This window comes from Chlorocebus sabaeus, chromosome 1, assembly GCF_047675955.1.
Source record: "Chlorocebus sabaeus isolate Y175 chromosome 1, mChlSab1.0.hap1, whole genome shotgun sequence".
NCBI classification, from domain to species: Eukaryota; Metazoa; Chordata; class Mammalia; order Primates; family Cercopithecidae; genus Chlorocebus; species Chlorocebus sabaeus.
Window position 1 is genome coordinate 16,373,194 of NC_132904.1, and position 19,466 is coordinate 16,392,659.

Here is a 19,466-nt window from a genome sequence, read left to right on the forward strand (position 1 = left end):
GATGCAACAATGGTTAAGACACTGTGACTGGTTTCAACCTATTCATAGTCTAGCATTATGAAACATGCACTTAAAATGAACTGTAATAAAATGTGGTAGCTACGATATGAGCATATGAGCTAAGGGTTGTCAAAATTCAGGAGCAGAGATTATTAATTTTACTTGGGAACCTCCAGAAGCGTTTAAGAGAAGACAATATTTGCACGATTCAAGTAAACAACTCTTAAGTTACCTTCTTTCTATCATGGAGAGGACTTTAGGAGTAGAATCAGAAAAGCTTACTTTCTTGCTATGTGGAATGAGTCTTATCTATATTTCTGTGTGCTAAATAAGTAGTTCTCATAGCTTATCACAGTCACCGATAAGCACATTTACATCATAAAATCCAGAAAAAAATCACATGAAGTTATTTAGTGTCTTGTAGAGAATGACCTTAAAAATTAAACCTAACACATTATTATTACAGATAAAAATTATTTAATTTGCAACTGAAAAACAGTCTGTGTTCAAAGAATTGCAGGTTACCCTTTATAATGTGAGGCCCATGACTTCTATACATAGTAAACTCCTGACAATAAGTAGCACAATTATTCTCTCACGCCAACAATTATTCTCTCTTGATGCACTCAGAGCTCTAACTTGCACAGTCTTAACCAAAGTTCTTCAGTGTTAAACTACAACTTCATTTTGTGTCTGAAACATCTCAACATTATTCTGAGAAGAATTTAAGAATACTTAGATGTGTACCTCTCCTATCTATCTAATCAACGATTGAAAATTTGATCACTTTAACCATTTTCATCAGTTAACAAATATTTTGTGAAACTACCATGTGCCAAATACTGTTATAAATACTGGGGCAGGGCTGGGGCAATTCAGTCACGGGCCCTTTTATCAAAATTGTATTACCATGAAAAAGGAACAAGTTATGAGTAGAGAAACCAGCAATTTTCTCCACAATGTAATAAATGAGAATCGAGATTGTTTTGTAGGAACATAAACATGGCTGGTGTTAACACAGGGGCAGTGGGGAGGCCAGAAGAGGGAGCAAGTTTCAGCTGTGGGAGAAAATTTTCAGGCACCCAAGTAAAGTGACAACTGCACCTGACACTGAAACAATCCACAATTGTTTGGCTATACAAAAACAGATTTGTGTTACCTTAAGTCCATAAAGACCATGATAGAATGTATCATGTATACCAGTCATGTAACAAAAATGAGTGTCTTTTAGGATTAGGAAATAAGAAATTTGGTCTCTTTTCCTGTAATGGTTACTTGTTGGACAAAAGGATGAGATGGGTTAATGGTACAAATTCTGGAATCAGGAATCTAGTTCATTGAAAGTGTGACATTGATCAAGTCACTGAACCTCTGAAAGACTCAGTTTCTTGTCTATAAAATAATAATAATAATAATTGCCTCAGGCTTGAGTTACAATAACTAAATTAGCACAGTATCTGGTGTGTGTTACTTCAAAAATGCATTATTGTTGCTATTATTACTACTACTACTTGGAGTAATAGTTTTGTTATTTATAAAATGAGGGAATTGAAGAAAATGTATTTTTTCTGCTTTTACATGCTATATTTTTAATTAGAGGGAATAATACTTTTTTTTTTAATGATCAAGTGATTTCTTTTTTTTCTTTTTTTCCTTTATTATTATACTTTAAGTTCTAGGGTATATGTGCATAACGTGCAGGTTTGTTACATATGTATACTTGTGCCATGTTGCTGTGCTGCACCCATCAACTCGTCACCACCCATCAACTATATAGACCAATGGAACAGAACAGAGTCCTCAGAAATAATACCACACATCTACAGCCATCTGATCTTTGACAAACCTGAGAGAAACAAGAAATGGGGAAAGGATTCCCTATTTAATAAATGGTACTGGGAAAATTGGCTAGCCATAAGTAGAAAGCTGAAACTGGATCCTTTCCTTACTCCTTATATGAAAATTAATTCAAGATGGATTAGAGACTTAAATGTTAGACCTAATACCATAAAAACCCTAGAGGAAAACATAGGTAGTACCATTCAGGACATAGGCATGGGCAAAGACTTCATGTCTAAAACACCAAAAGCAACGGCAGCAAAAGCCAAAATTGACAAATGGGATCTCATTAAACTAAAGAGCTTCTGCACAGCAAAAGAAACTACCACCAGAGTGAACAGGCAACCTACAGATGGGAGAAAATTTTTGCAATCTACTCATCTGACAAAGGGCCAATATCCAAAACCTACAAAGAACTCAAACAAATTTACAAGAAAAAAACAAACAACCCCATCCAAAAGTGGGCAAAGGATATGAACAGACATTTCTCAAAAGAAGACATTCATACAGCCAACAGACACATGAAAAAATGCTCATCATCACTGGCCATCAGAGAAATGCAAATCAAAACCACAATGAGATACCATCTCACACCAGTTAGAATGGCAATCATTAAAAAGTCAGGAAACAACAGGTGCTGGAAAGGATGTAGAGAAATAGGAACACTTTTACACTGTTGGTGGGATTGTAAACTAGTTCAACCATTATGGAAAACAGTATGGTGATTCCTCAAGGACCTAGAACTAGATGTACCATATGACCCAGCCATCCCATTACTGGGTATATACCCAAAGGGTTATAAATTATGCTGCTATAAAGACACACGCACACATATGTTTATCGCAGCACTATTCACAATAGCAAAGACTTGGAATCAACCAAATGTCCATCAGTGACAGATTGGATTAAGAAAATGTGGCACATATACACCATGGAATACTATGCAGCCACAAAAAGGGATGAGTTTGTGTCCTTTGTAGGGACATGGATGCAGCTGGAAACCATCATTCTTAGCAAACTATCACAAGAACAGAAAACCAAACACCGCATGTTCTCACTCATAGGTGGGAACTGAACAATGAGATCACTTGGACTCGGGAAGGGGAACATCACACACCGGGGCCTATCATGGGGAGGGGAGAGTGGGGAGGGATTGCATTGGGAGTTATACCTGATGTAAATGACGAGGCAATAATACTTGACTCATCTTCCCTGAAAAACCCTACAGCAGAGAATGTGAAGTATAGAGCATGAACTGGATATACACAGTCTGGATTACCCCCATAAACAGGTTTAGTGTGATACAAATCCCCTCCCAAATTGTATTTGATTTTAGTACTCATTCGAAATAACTGGAGTTAGGGGGAAAATAAAATTGTAGAAAACTCTAATGAAAAAAACCCACACATTCAACAGTTGGCTTTCTCTTTAGAGATGCACTTTTTCCACAGGACCATTTCTATGGGGAAAAAAATCTTAATTGCTCCTTGCTTTCTAATCAAGCAGTCAAGGGAGACTTCTACTGTGGACTTTTCCCAGTTTCTCTTTCGTCAGGTTTAAAGTGTTTGCCATTCCCATATATAGCATGCACTTTTCAACTCTGCATCCACATTGGGAATATTTCTCTTCATTCTCAGGTTGGTGAAAAATGTATCTATCTGGAATTGTCAGATGGAGCTTACAATGGAGATTTTATTTTCTTTTACAATTTATAGGAATGCACTCATGATTTTATATACGTTATGTTATGTGTGTATGTGTTGAGATACATAAAAGAGAGACACATTTTCAGTAAGGCTATATGATTTGATAATTACAAATGAATAAAGGAGTGTATCTGATAATCATTTTCATATGTATTGTGTTAATATATATCTTTTCATATTCACAAACACACAATGAAATGAATATTATTATTAAGTCCTACTGAGGAACATAAAAAGTAGAAGCAAAACAAAACAATAAGACAAGTGCAGTTTTATAAAATAAGTCAAAGAGCCTGGATCCAACCAAGCTCTGATGATAGAAACAGAATTCTTTAACTAGGATAGTTAATATTGCTTCATACCTGGTCTGGAAAAGAATCCATATTTATTGGCAATTTAATTTGAAATACAGTAATTTAATAAGGGAAGGTTATGTGTGTATTTTTTAATTTAGGTAATGAGGAAATTCTCTAAATACTCTTGAGGTCCCCTAATCTCTATTTCTTTGTACAGCTTGCACCCCCTAGGATCATATCTAACCCCTAGTTTCCTGTAATTTTACTAATGCTATTCATCACCTGGATAACCATCATTCAGGGCTCTTCGTATTTAGCTTGTGGGGAGTACTGACAATGGCATCTTCTACATCCTTGTTTGTGCTGAATCACCCTTCAGCATGGAATGAGATATGACTTTCCAAGTAAGAATCCTTCTATTGCCAGCAAGAACATTTCGGGCAGCCATAGGCATAAACTGTTGAATCAGAAATCTGGAGTTATCTGTTGATATGTCTGTAATCTCTGTTTGGATATGAATCTAAGGATCTTAGAGATTTTAACGACTCTAACAGATTTTGCAGTCTATATATAAACATATTCTAAGGCAGTATACATAGTTTTTAGAACTTTATTATTCACTTAAAAAATGTACCCAGTAATTAATCCTTCAAATTTTTATTAATTAGATCAAACCTCTGGAGCCATGTAGAATGTAACCTGTTTCAGTTAGTAATTTTCTCCTCTAGTCATAGAAAATTGTTCTTTCCAAGTTTGTGGTTGAAAAGTTTTGGATTATTACTATGGATAAGCGTTCACTTATTTTCACTATCCATTGAGATTTACCTTCCTGACTGCTATTTTTTTGGGTAACTGCTAAGCAGTAATAATATGGATAAATTTCATCACATTGTGATTGAATACAGTTTAACGTTGCAGATTATAAGAAGGGTCTTGGGAATAATCGTTTGCTGTAGAGATAATATATAGCCATTAGAAGGTTTTACAGAATCCCATCTCCAACAAATATATTTCCTGCTGAAAGGCTGTCTCAAGATTCTTATTAGATATATTTACACTCTGTGTTCCGCAGAATGTGACTGCTCATTGACAAAATATCTAATTAATGACAAAATATCTAATTAATATCTCATACATATGAGAGAAATATATATAAGCTTTATGTATGTTTACATACTTATAGGTGTATGTGTATATATAAACACACATATGTATATACATAGAGGTGTGTGTGGGAGCGTGTGAGTGTAAATTTGTATATTAAACGAATGATGTGTACAGTAAATAACTTTACTAGGTAGACCGTGAATCACTAAGAGATTTGACAGGGCAAAGAGATGTCCCATTTGATGGAGAAAAACTTGTGGATTATTCTCTATTATATCTAGTAAGATCATGCCAAACACTAATGTTTTCTTAGAAATATAATTTGAGTAATATTTTCTAGAAGAAATTTCCTATATGATACATCCTATATTTGAAAATAAATTTGCAAAATATACAAGAAATCTTCCTAGAATTCCACTGAACCCTCAAAGGAGAATCAATCACTTCCTAAATTTCTGTCCCTATTATACCTCTGTAAGAATACATCCAAGTTTTAGAAAGTATTTATTTACATTAGTAGCTTCATAAGTACTGACACTAATCTGTATGTTGTACATCTCTTTGAATCTCTAGAACATAACAGTATATAATATCTAGTGGATTATAATTTTATACTAGAGTTAGGAGGGAGTCCATATCCAGGACATGTTGATACAGTGTGAACATGGACAAATAATTCACCCTTTAACTTGACTTTGATGGCTACTATCATCAGTTTTTTGTTCTTTACTTGAAAATAATGCAAATGAGATTAGATTAAAAATATTTTATAACATTTTAGGCTGATGAATTATTTAATAATATGATTTTCTTCTCTAATCATTGAGAATATGTTTATAATGAACAAGAGATTAGGTAAAAATGTACACTTTTTAAGTTCTATTATGAAAATAACTATAATCCCCTGTAACTATCTTTAAAATATAAAACTCCAAACATGCCATCATTGGAAATGAGGGAAATTTAAGAAGTTAAGTAATCTTGGAAATATGACTACTCACAATACTTAATATCAGCGTATACAATTATACTTTGTATAATTATTACATAATAGGGACTGTCCACATTTATTCATTGTAGAGCCTATTACGTAACAGGCACTGAGAAAAGATTGGTGAAAATAATGCAGTGTGCTTATAGATATTGTATAAAGGGAGGATCTAAAGGTACAAATAAATAAACAAACATTCTAATTTTTTCGTCTATTTTATTTTAGTTATCAAAAATTTTGTAACTGATATTGACTTAGAATTGAGAAAATGCTCAATTTCACCGATGTGACAGAGTTCATTCTTTTGGGGCTAACCAGCCATCGGGAATGGCAAGTTCTCTTCTTCATCGTCTTCCTTGTGGTCTACATTATCACCATGGTGGGCAATATTGGCATGATCATGATAATCAAGGTCAGTCCTCAGCTTAACAGCCCCATGTACTTTTTCCTCAGTCACTTGTCATTTGTTGATGTGTGGTTTTCTTCCAATGTCACCCCTAAAATGTTGGAAAACCTGTTATCAGATAAAAAAACAATTTCTTATGCTGGCTGTTTAGTACAGTGTTTCTTCTTCATTGCTCTTGTCCATGTGGAAATTTTTATTCTTGCTGTGATGGCCTTTGATAGATACATGGCGATTGGAAATCCTCTGCTTTATGGCAGTAAAATGTCAAGGGTTGTCTGTATTCGACTGATTTCCTTCCCTTACATTTATGGTTTTCTGACGAGTCTGGCAGCAACATTATGGACTTATGGCTTGTACTTCTGTGGAAAAATTGAGATCAACCATTTCTACTGTGCAGATCCACCTCTCATCAAAATGGCCTGTGCCGGGACATTTGTAAAAGAATATACAATGATCATACTTGCTGGCATTAACTTCACATATTCCCTGACTGTAATTATCATCTCTTATTTATTTATCCTCATTGCCATTCTGCGAATGCGCTCAGCAGAAGGAAGGCGGAAGGCCTTTTCCACATGCGGGTCCCATCTGACAGCTGTCATCATATTCTATGGTACTCTGATCTTCATGTATCTCAGACATCCCTCAGAGGAGTCAGTGGAGCAGGGGAAGATGGTGGCTGTGTTCTATACCACAGTGATCCCCATGTTGAATCCCATGATCTATAGTCTGAGGAACAAGGATGTGAAAGAGGCCATGACAAAAGTGATCAGTAGATCATGTTAAACAAAATAAAATCAAATTTGATTTAATTTTATCTTCTATTATTTGTTTGGAAAACGGTTATTACCCAGTGCCTATGAACACTAAGATAAAGATATTCTGTGGGTTGAAAAGAAAAACAAAAATGGTGCAAATTGAGAAAATGTAAGGTGGAATGATTCATTTCTGTTGATGTATGGAGATTAATTACATACGAATAAATTAATTGAAACGGTGATGTGTGCCAAAGTTCATAGGTGTACTAAGGGAAGTTGCTCAAATACTTAGCTGCAACCAAAAGACTTTTTCTTAATGAAAAGTACAGTTGCATGAATTTAAGAAATATTTATTTGCCCACTTAAAAACAAATTTGGGGCAGAAAAAAAAACCCATGATATTTAATTTGGTTTTTCAATATGAAGACATAAAATATTGGTCTAATTGTTATGAGATTATTTATTGTTTAATGCATCTTTCATTATGTTGTGTAGGGTCTGTTCAGAGACTACTACTTGGAAAATAATATTGTATTTCATGCTTTTTAACTTTCTGGTGTTAAGAAACACAACATGGTAAGTGTCTCTCTTTCACAGATCCTGGGAACTGCTGTGTTTCAACTCGACGATTGCCCATCACCAGACTCTGGTTTGCCCCTGCTAGTATCTTCACTCTGACTGAAGAGTAGGAGGATAATTAGTGGAATAAGCTGTCATTGTAAAACCATGGCTCTCCAAATTCCACAGAATGAATTACATTCCACTCATGTGGGATATTTGGTATACCTGTGACCAACACATGGCACCTACATATTCTAGTTAACTTTTACATTTGAAATAAATTCAGTATTTAGGATGCACTATTTGTTGTTATCAATAACATTTTCTGATGTAATAGGAACATAATTTGACATCTCTCTTGAACCTTATGTCATGAAGCATAAGGATGAAGCTACAACTTAGCTTATTTCATCAAGTCTACATCCTCAGGTCAAATAAATAAATAATCACCTGTTTTGATGCAAACAATATACAGCTAAAGAAATGTAATTTATACATTTTAAATTATAAATTTAAAAATTAAGAATTATCTGCAAAGATGTGAATATAAAATAAGATTGGCGTCATCTGAGAAAAAAGCATTCTTTTGATTTAACTTTTATTTTAAGTTCAAGGGTAGGTGCGCAGGTTTGTTCCATAGGTAAACTTGTGTCATAGAGGGTTGTGGTACAGATTATTTCATCACCCAGGTATTAAACCTAGCACCCATTAATTATTTATCCTGATCCTCCCCCTCCTTCCAACCTCTACCCTCTCATAGGCCTCAATGTGCGTTGCTCCCCTCTATGTGTCCATGTACTTACTCTCAACGTTTAGCTCACACTTCTAAGTGAGAAAACGAGGTATTTGGTGTCCTGTTCCCGCATTAGTTTGCTAAAGATAATGGTCTCAAGCTCCATCTATGTTCTCGCAAAGGACAAGATCTCATTGTTTTTCTTATGGTTGCCTAGTATTCCATGATGTATATGTATATTTTCTTTATCTAGTCTATCACTGATGGGTTTTTAGGTTGATTACCTGTGTTTGCTATTGTGGATAGTGCTGCAATGAATATACATGTGCATGTGTCTTTATAGTAGAACAATTTATATTCATTTGGGCATATACCCAGGCATGGAATTGCTAGATATTTCTGTTTTGAGGTGTTTGAGGAATCACCACACTGTCTTCCACAATGGTTGAACTAAGATACATGAAGCCAAGAATCACATGAAAAAGCTCAACATCACTGATGATTAACAAAATGGAAATCAAAACTACAGTGAGATACCATCTCACATCAGTAAGAATGGCTATTATCAAAAAGTCAAAAAAATTAGATGCTCATAAGGTTGTGAAGAAAAACAAACGTTTATCTGCTATTGATGGAAGTGTGAAAAAAGCATTCTTCTTTGTCCATGATTGAATTTTATTTACATCAAGAGAAACTATTAAGTGCAATGAACTCATTTCCACATACGTACACATAAATAATGGGCAGCATTTTAAAACCTTTTGCATACATAAACAAATTACTAATTTAGATTTGATTATAGTATTACTGTGCCTCTGGTTGAAATATGTCAAGCCTCTGGAGACTTTTAATGTCTGAGGTACTCATTCTTTTGGGATTACTCCAAAGTTAAAAGTAATTTATCTTGGCAATAAAAACATTTATTTGCCATTTTGGGGGAACTCTTGATATGCCAAATTAGTTTTTTGTTATTAATAAATTTCAAAATGTGTATTGAAAGCATTTGATCACTTTCAGCATGTTGGCAGGTAAATTTGAACCGTCTTTGTTACCTCTTTTTTTCAAAGGCAAAATGCATTTCTGTTTATTCTTTTGGAGCGTTAGTTTAGATAACATAAAGAATGATGAGTCAAGGTCCATGGTCAAACCATGTTTCTGGTTTGAGTCTCCAAATTTCAAGTGCATTTGTGGAAGACCTTGGACAAGTCACTTTTTGTCACCCATCCACTTACTTTTAAGGTTGTAAACCTTACTTATCTCTCTCTCTCATTTTTTTTTTCTCTTGAGAGGGAGTTTTGCTCTGTCGCCCAGGCTGAAGTGCAGTGGTGCTATCTCGACCCACTACAACCTCTGCCTCCCAGGTTCAAGCAATTCTCCTGCCTCAGCCTCCCAAATAGCTGGGATTACCAGCACCTGACATTATGACCAGCTACTTTTTGTATTTTTGTAGAGACATGGTGTCACCATGTTGGCCGGGCTGGTCTTGAACTCCTGACCCCAGGTGATCCAGCCCCCTTGGCCTCCCAAAGTGCTGGATTACAGGCAGAAGCCACTGTGCCAGGCACATCATACTTATTTCACATAGGAATAATGTTATTCTTCAAGGTAAGGATAATATTAGTCAGAATCCTAAAGAAGTGGTAAGATAATACTAGTGAACTGTTTAGAGGTAAAACTGCACAAATAATGAACACTTTTTGTGTGCAGTCATTGGGAAGAGAGTTATCCCTATATTATTCTAAGATCATCTCAACCAAATGTAAGATAATAGTTTCCCTATTCTACAGATGAGTACACTGAGGCTCAGAAGTGCATTGCTCGCCCAAGGTAACACAGTGAAAGTGTTATACCAAAGGTATAATCCCAGACCTGACCGACTTCAGTAATGACTTCTACATGTACTCATTTTACCAAGGATTTATTCTTTGAGGCATCTGACATCTGAACATAACCATGAGATGCATGGGACACGCATTCCGATGATCATCTGTCCTGACAGATGGCACTTTTTAGAACAGTTGTCCAGCCAGAAAGGGACTCACCGAATTTTAAATGATTCAAACCAATATCTTGCTGAAATGCATCGTCAATGTGTAAATAAAAGAACACGGAACCCACGTGAAAGTGAGAGATAAGATTACATTGTTGATGAAGAATTTTGATCTATTTTATTTAAAAATTCTTCTTATTCACACTCCTTAACTGCTCCTACACCTGAGCTGTGTCTAGAATTTTACTTATTTATTTATTTTTTTCGTAATTACCTGAATAGTCCCTTAGGGAGATGATCCCAGTGTTCCTAATGTTTAAGCCATTATTATAAATAGTGAGAAGTTATCATTTGCTACTCTGTATGCTGAAGGTAGGTCTGCAAGTTCTTCACTCATTACAACAGAGATTGATGTAGTCAAACGTTTTAATTTCACTCTCTGTCTTGAAGAGGAAACTAATACCTTATTCACAGACTTATTTGTTACCAGAGTGTCTTCTTGTATGAAATTATATTACTGGGAACTTTTTGTATTTCTATCCCTGGTTTATTCAAAACTTTGCAAGAATGAGCTTATTATAATGAAGATTTGCAAAACTCTTCATTTCATTTCACATTTTTTATCTTCTCATTCTCCTTTACAGGCAAAAACTATTAACTTTCATAATATTGTTTAAATATATGTATGAATGGAGTTGGGGATATAGGGGCATGATTGCTCCAGTAATTTATACCTTCACTGTTTTTCTTCATTAAAAACTCCTGAAATGTTAATAGAAATGAATTTTGGGTTTTATTTGTAAATTGCAAATTCAATTTTCTTGATTATTTTGATAGATGATACAAATTTATGTATTAAATTTATTTTCTCCTGGAAATCATTATCATCTGATCCTGGGATGATAAACTTGGAGCAGTAGAGAGTTGTAGTGATTTACTATCTCAGTGGTTTAGGCTGCTTTAGGGTAACCAAAGCTCTTAAAAGTCCATTGAAGATGAACTGTGAAAGACATAACTTCCTCCTATTGTGGAGGATGAGCAAACTGAATTTTAAATGAAAATAAATGTAACGGTAGAAGAGGCTATGAAAGATGCAGCAACGGAATATTGTCAAAGACACAACACAAAAGTGATTTTTTTTGCATCCCAGTTCTGCTAATTAGTAGATCTCTGACCAAGGGAGACTTTCTTAATCTCTCAGTGTTTAGTTTCCTCATTTGCAAAATGGGCACGCAAATAAAACCTGTTTTATAGGACGTTTTCATGGAAGAGTTTTTATGAACATTCAGTAATAGCTATTCTTACAAATATTTCAAGACTGAGACTGTTGCCTCTAGAAAAATATTTCTTAGAGAGTTTTAATTATACTGGATTATTGTATTATGTTTAGTGAATCTAAAGATCAGGGCATGTAGAAATCGCATGTATAACTATTTCTGAATTTCCATTAAATGTAACTACTTAGCAAGACAGTTTAAGGAGTTTTAAGGTAAGCAAAACAAACTAATATCAGGTTGGTACAAAAGTAATTGCATTTTTGCCATTGAAAGTAACAGAAAAACCCGCAATAACTTTTGCTAAATGCTAAAGCGCTAATGATTTTGTGTAAAATAAGAAAAGTACATCACACAATGACTGAAAAAAAATGAAGTAGTGTTAGTTTATGTCTCTTAGATGCCTTGATGCTTTATTTCATACATTTTATACTTAATACAGTAGTAACATTAACCCAAGTCAATTCTATTAGTGACAGGAAATCAGTAGAGATCAGACATTTTTACATAGGAAAATCTCTGACCACAGCATCTGCAGCTCTTTACCTAGTTTGACATTTATGGTGAGCCAAAAAAGTGAAACTACAATCATGGACATCTATAGCAAAGGGAACTTAGCTCAGAACTAAAACTGAAGTGCCTATTATGTTATGTATTCAGTTCATTTTACATATAGTATATTTAAACCCCGTGTTGTACATTTTGCAAAGTGTACATTGTTTTTAAATTATTTGAATTAAAATAAGGACAAAGGCAACTCAAAGTTTCAAGAATAAAACAAATCCATTTGCCTTCTTTTAAAAAAAATTTCTCAATAGGCAACACAGACTTGGCCTATACTAAGGCAATGCCTAATTTCACGGATGTGACAGAATTTACCCTCCTGGGGCTGACCTGTCGTCAGGAGCTACAGGTTCTCCTTTTTGTGGTGTTCCTAGCGGTTTACATGATCACTCTGCTTGGAAATACTGGTATGATCATTTTGATTGGCATCAGTCCTCAGCTTCAGAGCCCCATGTACTTTTTCCTGAGTCATCTGTCTTTTGTGGACGTGTGCTTCTCCTCCAATGTTACCCCCAAAATGCTGGAAAACTTATTATCAGAGACAAAAAGCATTTCCTATGTGGGATGCTTAGTTCAGTGCTACTTTTTCATTGCGCTTGTCCACGTGGAGGTCTATATCCTGGCTGTGATGGCCTTTGACAGGTACATGGCCATCTGCAACCCTCTGCTTTATGGCAGTAAAATGTCCAGGACTGTGTGTGTTCGGCTCATCTCTGTGCCTTATGTCTATGGATTCTCTGTCAGCCTAATATGCACACTATGGACTTATGGCTTGTACTTCTGTGGAAACTTTGAAGTCAATCACTTCTATTGTGCAGATCCTCCTCTCATCAAGATTGCCTGTGGGGGAGTGCACATCAAAGAAATCACAATGATTGTTACTGCTGGAATTAACTTCACGTATTCCCTGTCAGTGGTCCTCATCTCCTATACTCTCATTGTAGTAGCTGTGCTACGCATGCGCTCTGCCGATGGCAGGAGGAAGGCATTCTCCACCTGTGGGTCCCACTTGATGGCTGTTTCTATGTTTTATGGGACCCTCATCTTCATGTATCTCAGGAGACCCACTGAGGAATCCATAGAGCGGGGGAAAATGGTGGCCGTGTTTTACACCACAGTAATTCCTATGTTGAATCCAATGATCTACAGTCTGAGAAATAAGGATGTGAAAGAAGCAGCCAACAAAGCAATCACCAAGACATATGTGAGGCAGTAAAATTGCAGTGGATATTGTTGTCCCTATTATAAATAGGGTCCTATTATAAATGGTCACACGTAAAAGTCCTAGCTCAGAGAACAGTATCTAAAGGTAACTCTTTCATAAACTAAGAGGTTCAATGTAACAGGGTGATGCTTTACCTCATGTACGGACTCTAATTACTAAGCATATTTTCTCCTCCACATGCACCCATATTGTGAAAGATGACACAGTGTTCATTCACAATGTGCTTAAAATTGGGCTAAGTTTAGTCACCGGAGGAAATCACAAATGAGTGTAGATACATATATTTTAAGTTGGAAGTTAGTGTTGGATGTTATTTTGCAGAGTACTTTACACATATACATAATCCTCAAACTAGATTTCATGTGAAATATGTAAATTCTCAGAAAGAAGTAAATACTTCATTTCTTTTTCATGGCCATAGAATATTGATGAACAGTTTACCGAAAGAGAGTTTAAAATTTTGAAAATGCAATTATATTTAGAATTTTAGTGTCTTAATATAATCCCGTTTGTCATCATTTTGCATAATTTGATAGTTAATAATGTTTTGTTTCCATGGTCTGTTTTCTTACCCTAACTCTACTCCTTGATGGGTATTCATTTACACATTTTTTATGTTAGTAGGGTGAACTCTCTCTGACAAAAGATTTTCCTGCCCTTGTCATAATGAAAAGATGAGCCAGTATACATTTCTGACACAAAGTCTGAGCTTTGGCAATCCCATATTGTCTCATTAAACCATTGATTGATAATTTCATTTGAAACTTTTCTTTGCTTCCAGCTCCTTTTCACTAACATTAAATTCTTTGACTTTGTATATAGCAACTTAAATCAAGCTTTTAATGTCTATAGTTGATCAACCAGATAAGAAGCACTGTTCAACTAAATGCCATTGAACTGGGCATGCATTCAAATGTGATCAACAGAGTTCTAAATTGCATCCCATTTGGCCCTGGTTAAAAATCTTTAAAAGCTCACTGTTTGTCTAGATTAGTGCTTCCATAGCTTACTTGTTCTACATTACATTCTTGCTAAAGACAACAATGGAAATTTGTTTGCCCCTGATGACTCTTGCTAAGATAATTGCATAAAGGCAAGTGGGAGATAAAGGTGATTGCTGATGAGTGAGTTTATTTGGGATGTGATGATCTAACCAGAAGGGTGCGCAATTCAATTGGTATGTACAAGTTGACTCTGAGAAGTAAAATATAGTTGTGGTAATGCTTCTAGGAAGATGGACTAATTCAAGCACAGAAAGCATTGTTATTCATGCAATTTACCATGGTTCACTTTCCTAGTAACTTAGAATAGATCTAAGTAAAGGTAGGTGGGATACATACTGTTTCATAAATTTACATTCTGAGAGCGAAGTATGATCGGTTTGTATTAAAAATTGTGTTACCACCATGTTTATGTTTCTAAACCACCCAAATTTGCTTCTAAAAAGTCACGAGGAAGCACAAAATGCAGGGCTATGCAAGCAACAACTTCTTTTACAGAGATCAGTATCATAACCTGACATTCTAAGGCCTTATATTTGTGTGATCATTATGGCAGAGCTCTTCCTCATTCTCCATTTGTGTGGGTTTTGTGTGTGTGTGTGTGTGTTTTTTTTTAACAACTTAAACAGCAAAAATGTATGATTTCAGAATTGCCATGGGTTACGAGTGCAGGTAAAGATGAAATGGGCCTGCTGCTCAGGGTCTTCCCAGGCAGAAATCAATTTCTTGGTCAGGTCTGTGGTTCCATCTGAGACTCTGGGGGTCCTCTTTCCAGTTCATTCAATGTGTTTTTCGAATTTAGTTCCTTGCAGTTATAGGACTGATGTTTTCTTTTTAAAAAATTAACTTCAGTTTTTATCATATTTGAGGGCCTCATGTCTAAGTTTGTAATATGGATATATTGTGTGATGCTGAGACTTAGGATACAAATGATCTCATCACCCAGGTAGTGAGCATGGTACAAAAGAGTTAATTTTCCAATCCTTGCCCCACTCTTTACTCCCCACTCTAATAGTCTCCAGTGTCTATTGTTCCCATCTATATGTCCACAAGTACACAATTTTTAGCTCCCACTTATAAGTGAAAATATATGATATTTGGTTTTTGTTCCAGCAGCAATTTACCTAGGATTATATCCTTCAGCTGCATTCATGTTACTGCAAAGGATATGATTTCATTCCTTTTTAAGACTGTGTAGTATTCCATGGAGTATATATGCCACATTTTCTTGGTGATACATAGTGTATATTTGCCACATCCAGTCCACTGTTGATGGACGCCTCGTTTGATTCCATGTCTTTGCTATTGTTAATTGCTCTGTATTCAACTTACAAATGCATGTGTCCTTTTGGTAGAACTGATAGCAATAGGAGACAGACAAATTCCTAGGCTGACAGGGTTGGGTCCAGGTGAACCTCCACCTTCAAGCCCAGGACAGTCTAAAACCCAAAAACCAAGCTACTAGTTCCAGATAGACTCTACTGACAGGGAGAACTCCCATCCCCAGCTTAACCACCCTCTCAATTGATTCTTTCTGAATGATGCCTTTTAACCAATCGAACAGTGTCTTTTCCAAGCTCACCAATAACAATCAGCATGCATTTCCCATTCTAAGCCCATAAAAAGCCTGGACTCAGCCTCACATAAGGCTACCTACCCACTTTTGGGTCTCCTCTCACTGTTGAGAGTGTTTCTTTCACTCAATAAATTTTACTGAGCCTTACATACTCTCCAGTGTCCACGTACCTCATTCCTCCTGGTCTTGAGAAAAGAACTTGGAACTCACGGAACTGCAGGAATGAAAGAGCTATAACACTTCCTCTCACTCGTCAAACTATGGGAGTGAAGAAGCTGCTAGGCACCACTCCCTCCTGCTCATCAAACTACAGGAGTAAAGAAAGCCGCAACAGAACAACTTGTTTTCTTTTGGATATATACACAGTAATGGGATTGCTGGGTTGGATGGTAGTTCTGTTTCACGTTCTTGGAGAAATCTCCAAAGTGCTTTCTGCAGTGACTGAACTGATTTACATTCCCACCAACATTGTATAAATGTTACCTTTTGTTGGCAGCCTCGCCAGCATCTGTTGTTTTTTTTGCTTTTTAACAATAGCCATTCTGACTCGTGTGAGATGGCATCTTATTGTGGTTTTGATTTACATTTCTATGATGATTAGTGATGTTGAGTGTTTTTTCATATGTTTCTTTGGCCACTTGCATGTATTGTATAGAAAAGTGTCCATATCTTTTGATCACTTTTTAATGGAGTTATTTATTGTTTTGCTTCTTGAATCATTTAAGTTTCTTATAAATTCTGGATATTAGACCTTTGTCATAGTTTGTGAATATTTTCTTTCATCCTGTAGGCTGTTTCTTCTGTTGATAGTTTCTTTGGCTGTGCAGAAACTCTTCATTTAATTAAGTCCCACTTGTGAATTTTTGTTTTTGTTGCAGTTGCTCATTTAGCAATTGCTAAATTGCTGGATGCATTTAGTCACAAATTCTTTCCCAAGGCCCATGTCCAGAATGATGTTTCTTAGGTTTTCTTCTAGGCTTCTTACTTTTTGAGCTCTTACATTTAAACTTTAATTTATCTTAAGTTAATTTTTGTATATGGTGAAAAGTAGGGGTGAGGTTTCATTTTTCTGCATATGAATAGCCAGCTATCCTAGCAACATTTAATGAACAGATGGTCACATTTTTTTTTGACTTTCTGAAATGTCAGATGGCTGTAGGTGTACAGCTTTATTTCTGAATTTCCTATTCTTTTTCAATGTTGTATATGTCTGTTTCTGTACCAGTCATGCTCTTTTGGTTACTGTAGTTATACAGTATAGTTTGAAGTCAGGTAATGTAATACTTCTAGCTTTGTTTTTTCTGTTTTCTTTTCTTTCTTGTCCTTTCTTTTTTCTCTTTCTTCCTCTCTAGCTATTTGTAATCTTATGAGGCCAAAAATTAAGGGACAATACAAAATAAATTAATTAAAGCCTGAGTAGTAAGAATAAGCAAACAAAAATCCTTATATGTTTATAAAGATATTCCGTATTTTAGATTTAGGTAATATTAAATTGTATTGGCTAAGAGAAGAAAACAAATGTTTTGTTTCCTGTTGCCTTATTTTATTTTTTGTGGAGCAAAACTTTAACATACTAATTTGTTACATTTTTGAATAGACATCTTTTTATTTTAACAAATATGCATTATGCCAAATGAAAAGTTAACAGCATATTCAATGAGGAGAAAAAGAGACACCATTAACATTTCTGCTTGTGAATAAGGCAAATTTTGAATTCACAACTGATTTTCAAATACTGCCTTTCTAAAAATAAAACAAGGTCGGGCACAGTGGCTCACGCCTGTAATCCCAACATTTTGGGAGGAGGAGAAGGGTGGATCACGAGGTCAGAAGATCAAGCCCAACCTAGCCAAGATAGTTAAACTCCATTTCTAATAAAAATACAAAAGTTAGCCAGGTGCAGAGGCAGGTGCCTGTAATCCCAGCTACTCGGGAGGCTGAAGCAGGAGAATCGCTTGAACCTGGGAGGCGAAGGTTGCAGTGAGCCAAGATTGCGCCACTGAACTCCAGCCTGGGTGACAGAGTCAGACTCTGTCTCAAAATAATAATAATAATAATAATAATTATTATTATTATAATAAATATATATATAGGTAAGGCTAGAATATATATTTTTTAAAAGTATAGTTCTCTAGTGTAAACTGTAGTATTCTAATTTCTTTGCAAAATTTGAAATCAGAGATGTTTTCAACAATGTTCGATTAATTTTTAGAAAAACAATAGCATACATTCCTGCTTTTAAAATGTGATAATCTCCTTCACAAGAAAAATAATAATTATTTTCAGCAAAAAAAATCCTCTTGTCTTACATGATTTGGGAAGTTATCATTGTGAAAGCAATGACTTTTATATCTATAATTGTGAATAAGTCAGTCTAGCTTCTTGCTCCATGCTTGTGGTCCAAGCCATCACACTGTCTGCAACTTGGATAGAGTTGCAGGGTCCCCTGGGTGTCTATTAGGAGGGGGAAAGAGAAAAACCAGACCCAGCTAGAGCATGGGTAGTTTTCTTAGGTTACCAAGTCATTTCTCCTTATGTGAATTCTGTGTTTATAGCACATACAAATTCATGTCCTCCTCCAGCTGTCACCATTTTCAAGACATCTCCTTAGATCCTTGGCCCTTGGTGCCCTCCTTCCCTTTCTTCAGCATCAGAATTAATTTATTTTCCTTTTCTGTACATAATTCTCCCATGGTTATCACAACCTGTGTGATGTGACCATTGGGGGTTATACGCCCCTTTCCACCCACCTCAGAGTCTGAGGAATCTGAATTTAAATTTGGGAGAAAAGGAAAAGATAAAAAATTCTTGCCATATCAAAATCCAAAAAAAAAAAAAAAAAAAAAAAAATTAAAGTGTGTAAAATAGAAAGTATAATTCCCTTTTCTTCCCAAACAAATTGCTCAGAGATAAACTTTTATTTTTCCTTAGTTTGTTGTGAGAGGTCAGAAAAATTGTTCTTTTTGTTTTCTTTTCTCCCCCCTCGACTCAAGCTTAATACTTAAATTGCTACCTAATGTTTTCTCCAAAAATAAAGCATATTTGCAAAAATATTATGCACCTATACATATATACACACACATACACACATACATATGTGTACATACATGCACACATACATAAAACCTGGCATAAAATCAATTTTCTCCCTCGACCATTCCATGCAGTGGAGAGCCCATTTGGTGAGAAATGTGCATTAGGATAAAACTGTTGAACTGACTTGTCTTCCTGAACTAGCATCTTATCGCAGCTAGTGATACCACAGCTAACTATTTTGGGTGTAGAATAAAAGGAGAAATAAGAAAGTGTTGATTTGGCCAGTATTTGCCTACTTTTAGACATGGGAACATATTGACTCTAGTGCCACTTTTAGTCTTCCATGATAAACATCATTGGAATCTAAGAAGTAATTCGTGGGAGCTTTAGTATTGGGTTACTT

The 19,466-nt window shown here is 35.5% G+C and overlaps 2 protein-coding genes across 2 annotated transcripts; both read left to right on the forward strand.

Annotated features, from left to right (window-relative positions):
• Positions 1-3,344: 3,344 nt before the first annotated feature.
• Positions 3,345-7,431, forward strand: LOC103235634 (olfactory receptor 5M3). The gene is made up of 2 exons (XM_037997611.2): positions 3,345-3,476; positions 6,165-7,431. Exon 2 carries the CDS (start codon positions 6,208-6,210, stop codon positions 7,129-7,131), a length of 924 nt encoding a protein of 307 aa, XP_037853539.2. The 5' UTR covers positions 3,345-3,476; positions 6,165-6,207; the 3' UTR covers positions 7,132-7,431.
• A 5,077-nt stretch (positions 7,432-12,508) lies between these two features.
• Positions 12,509-13,447, forward strand: OR5M9 (olfactory receptor family 5 subfamily M member 9). Its single transcript, XM_037997612.2, has one exon. It carries the CDS (start codon positions 12,509-12,511, stop codon positions 13,439-13,441), a length of 933 nt encoding a protein of 310 aa, XP_037853540.2. The 3' UTR covers positions 13,442-13,447.
• The last annotated feature ends 6,019 nt before the right edge of the window (positions 13,448-19,466 follow it).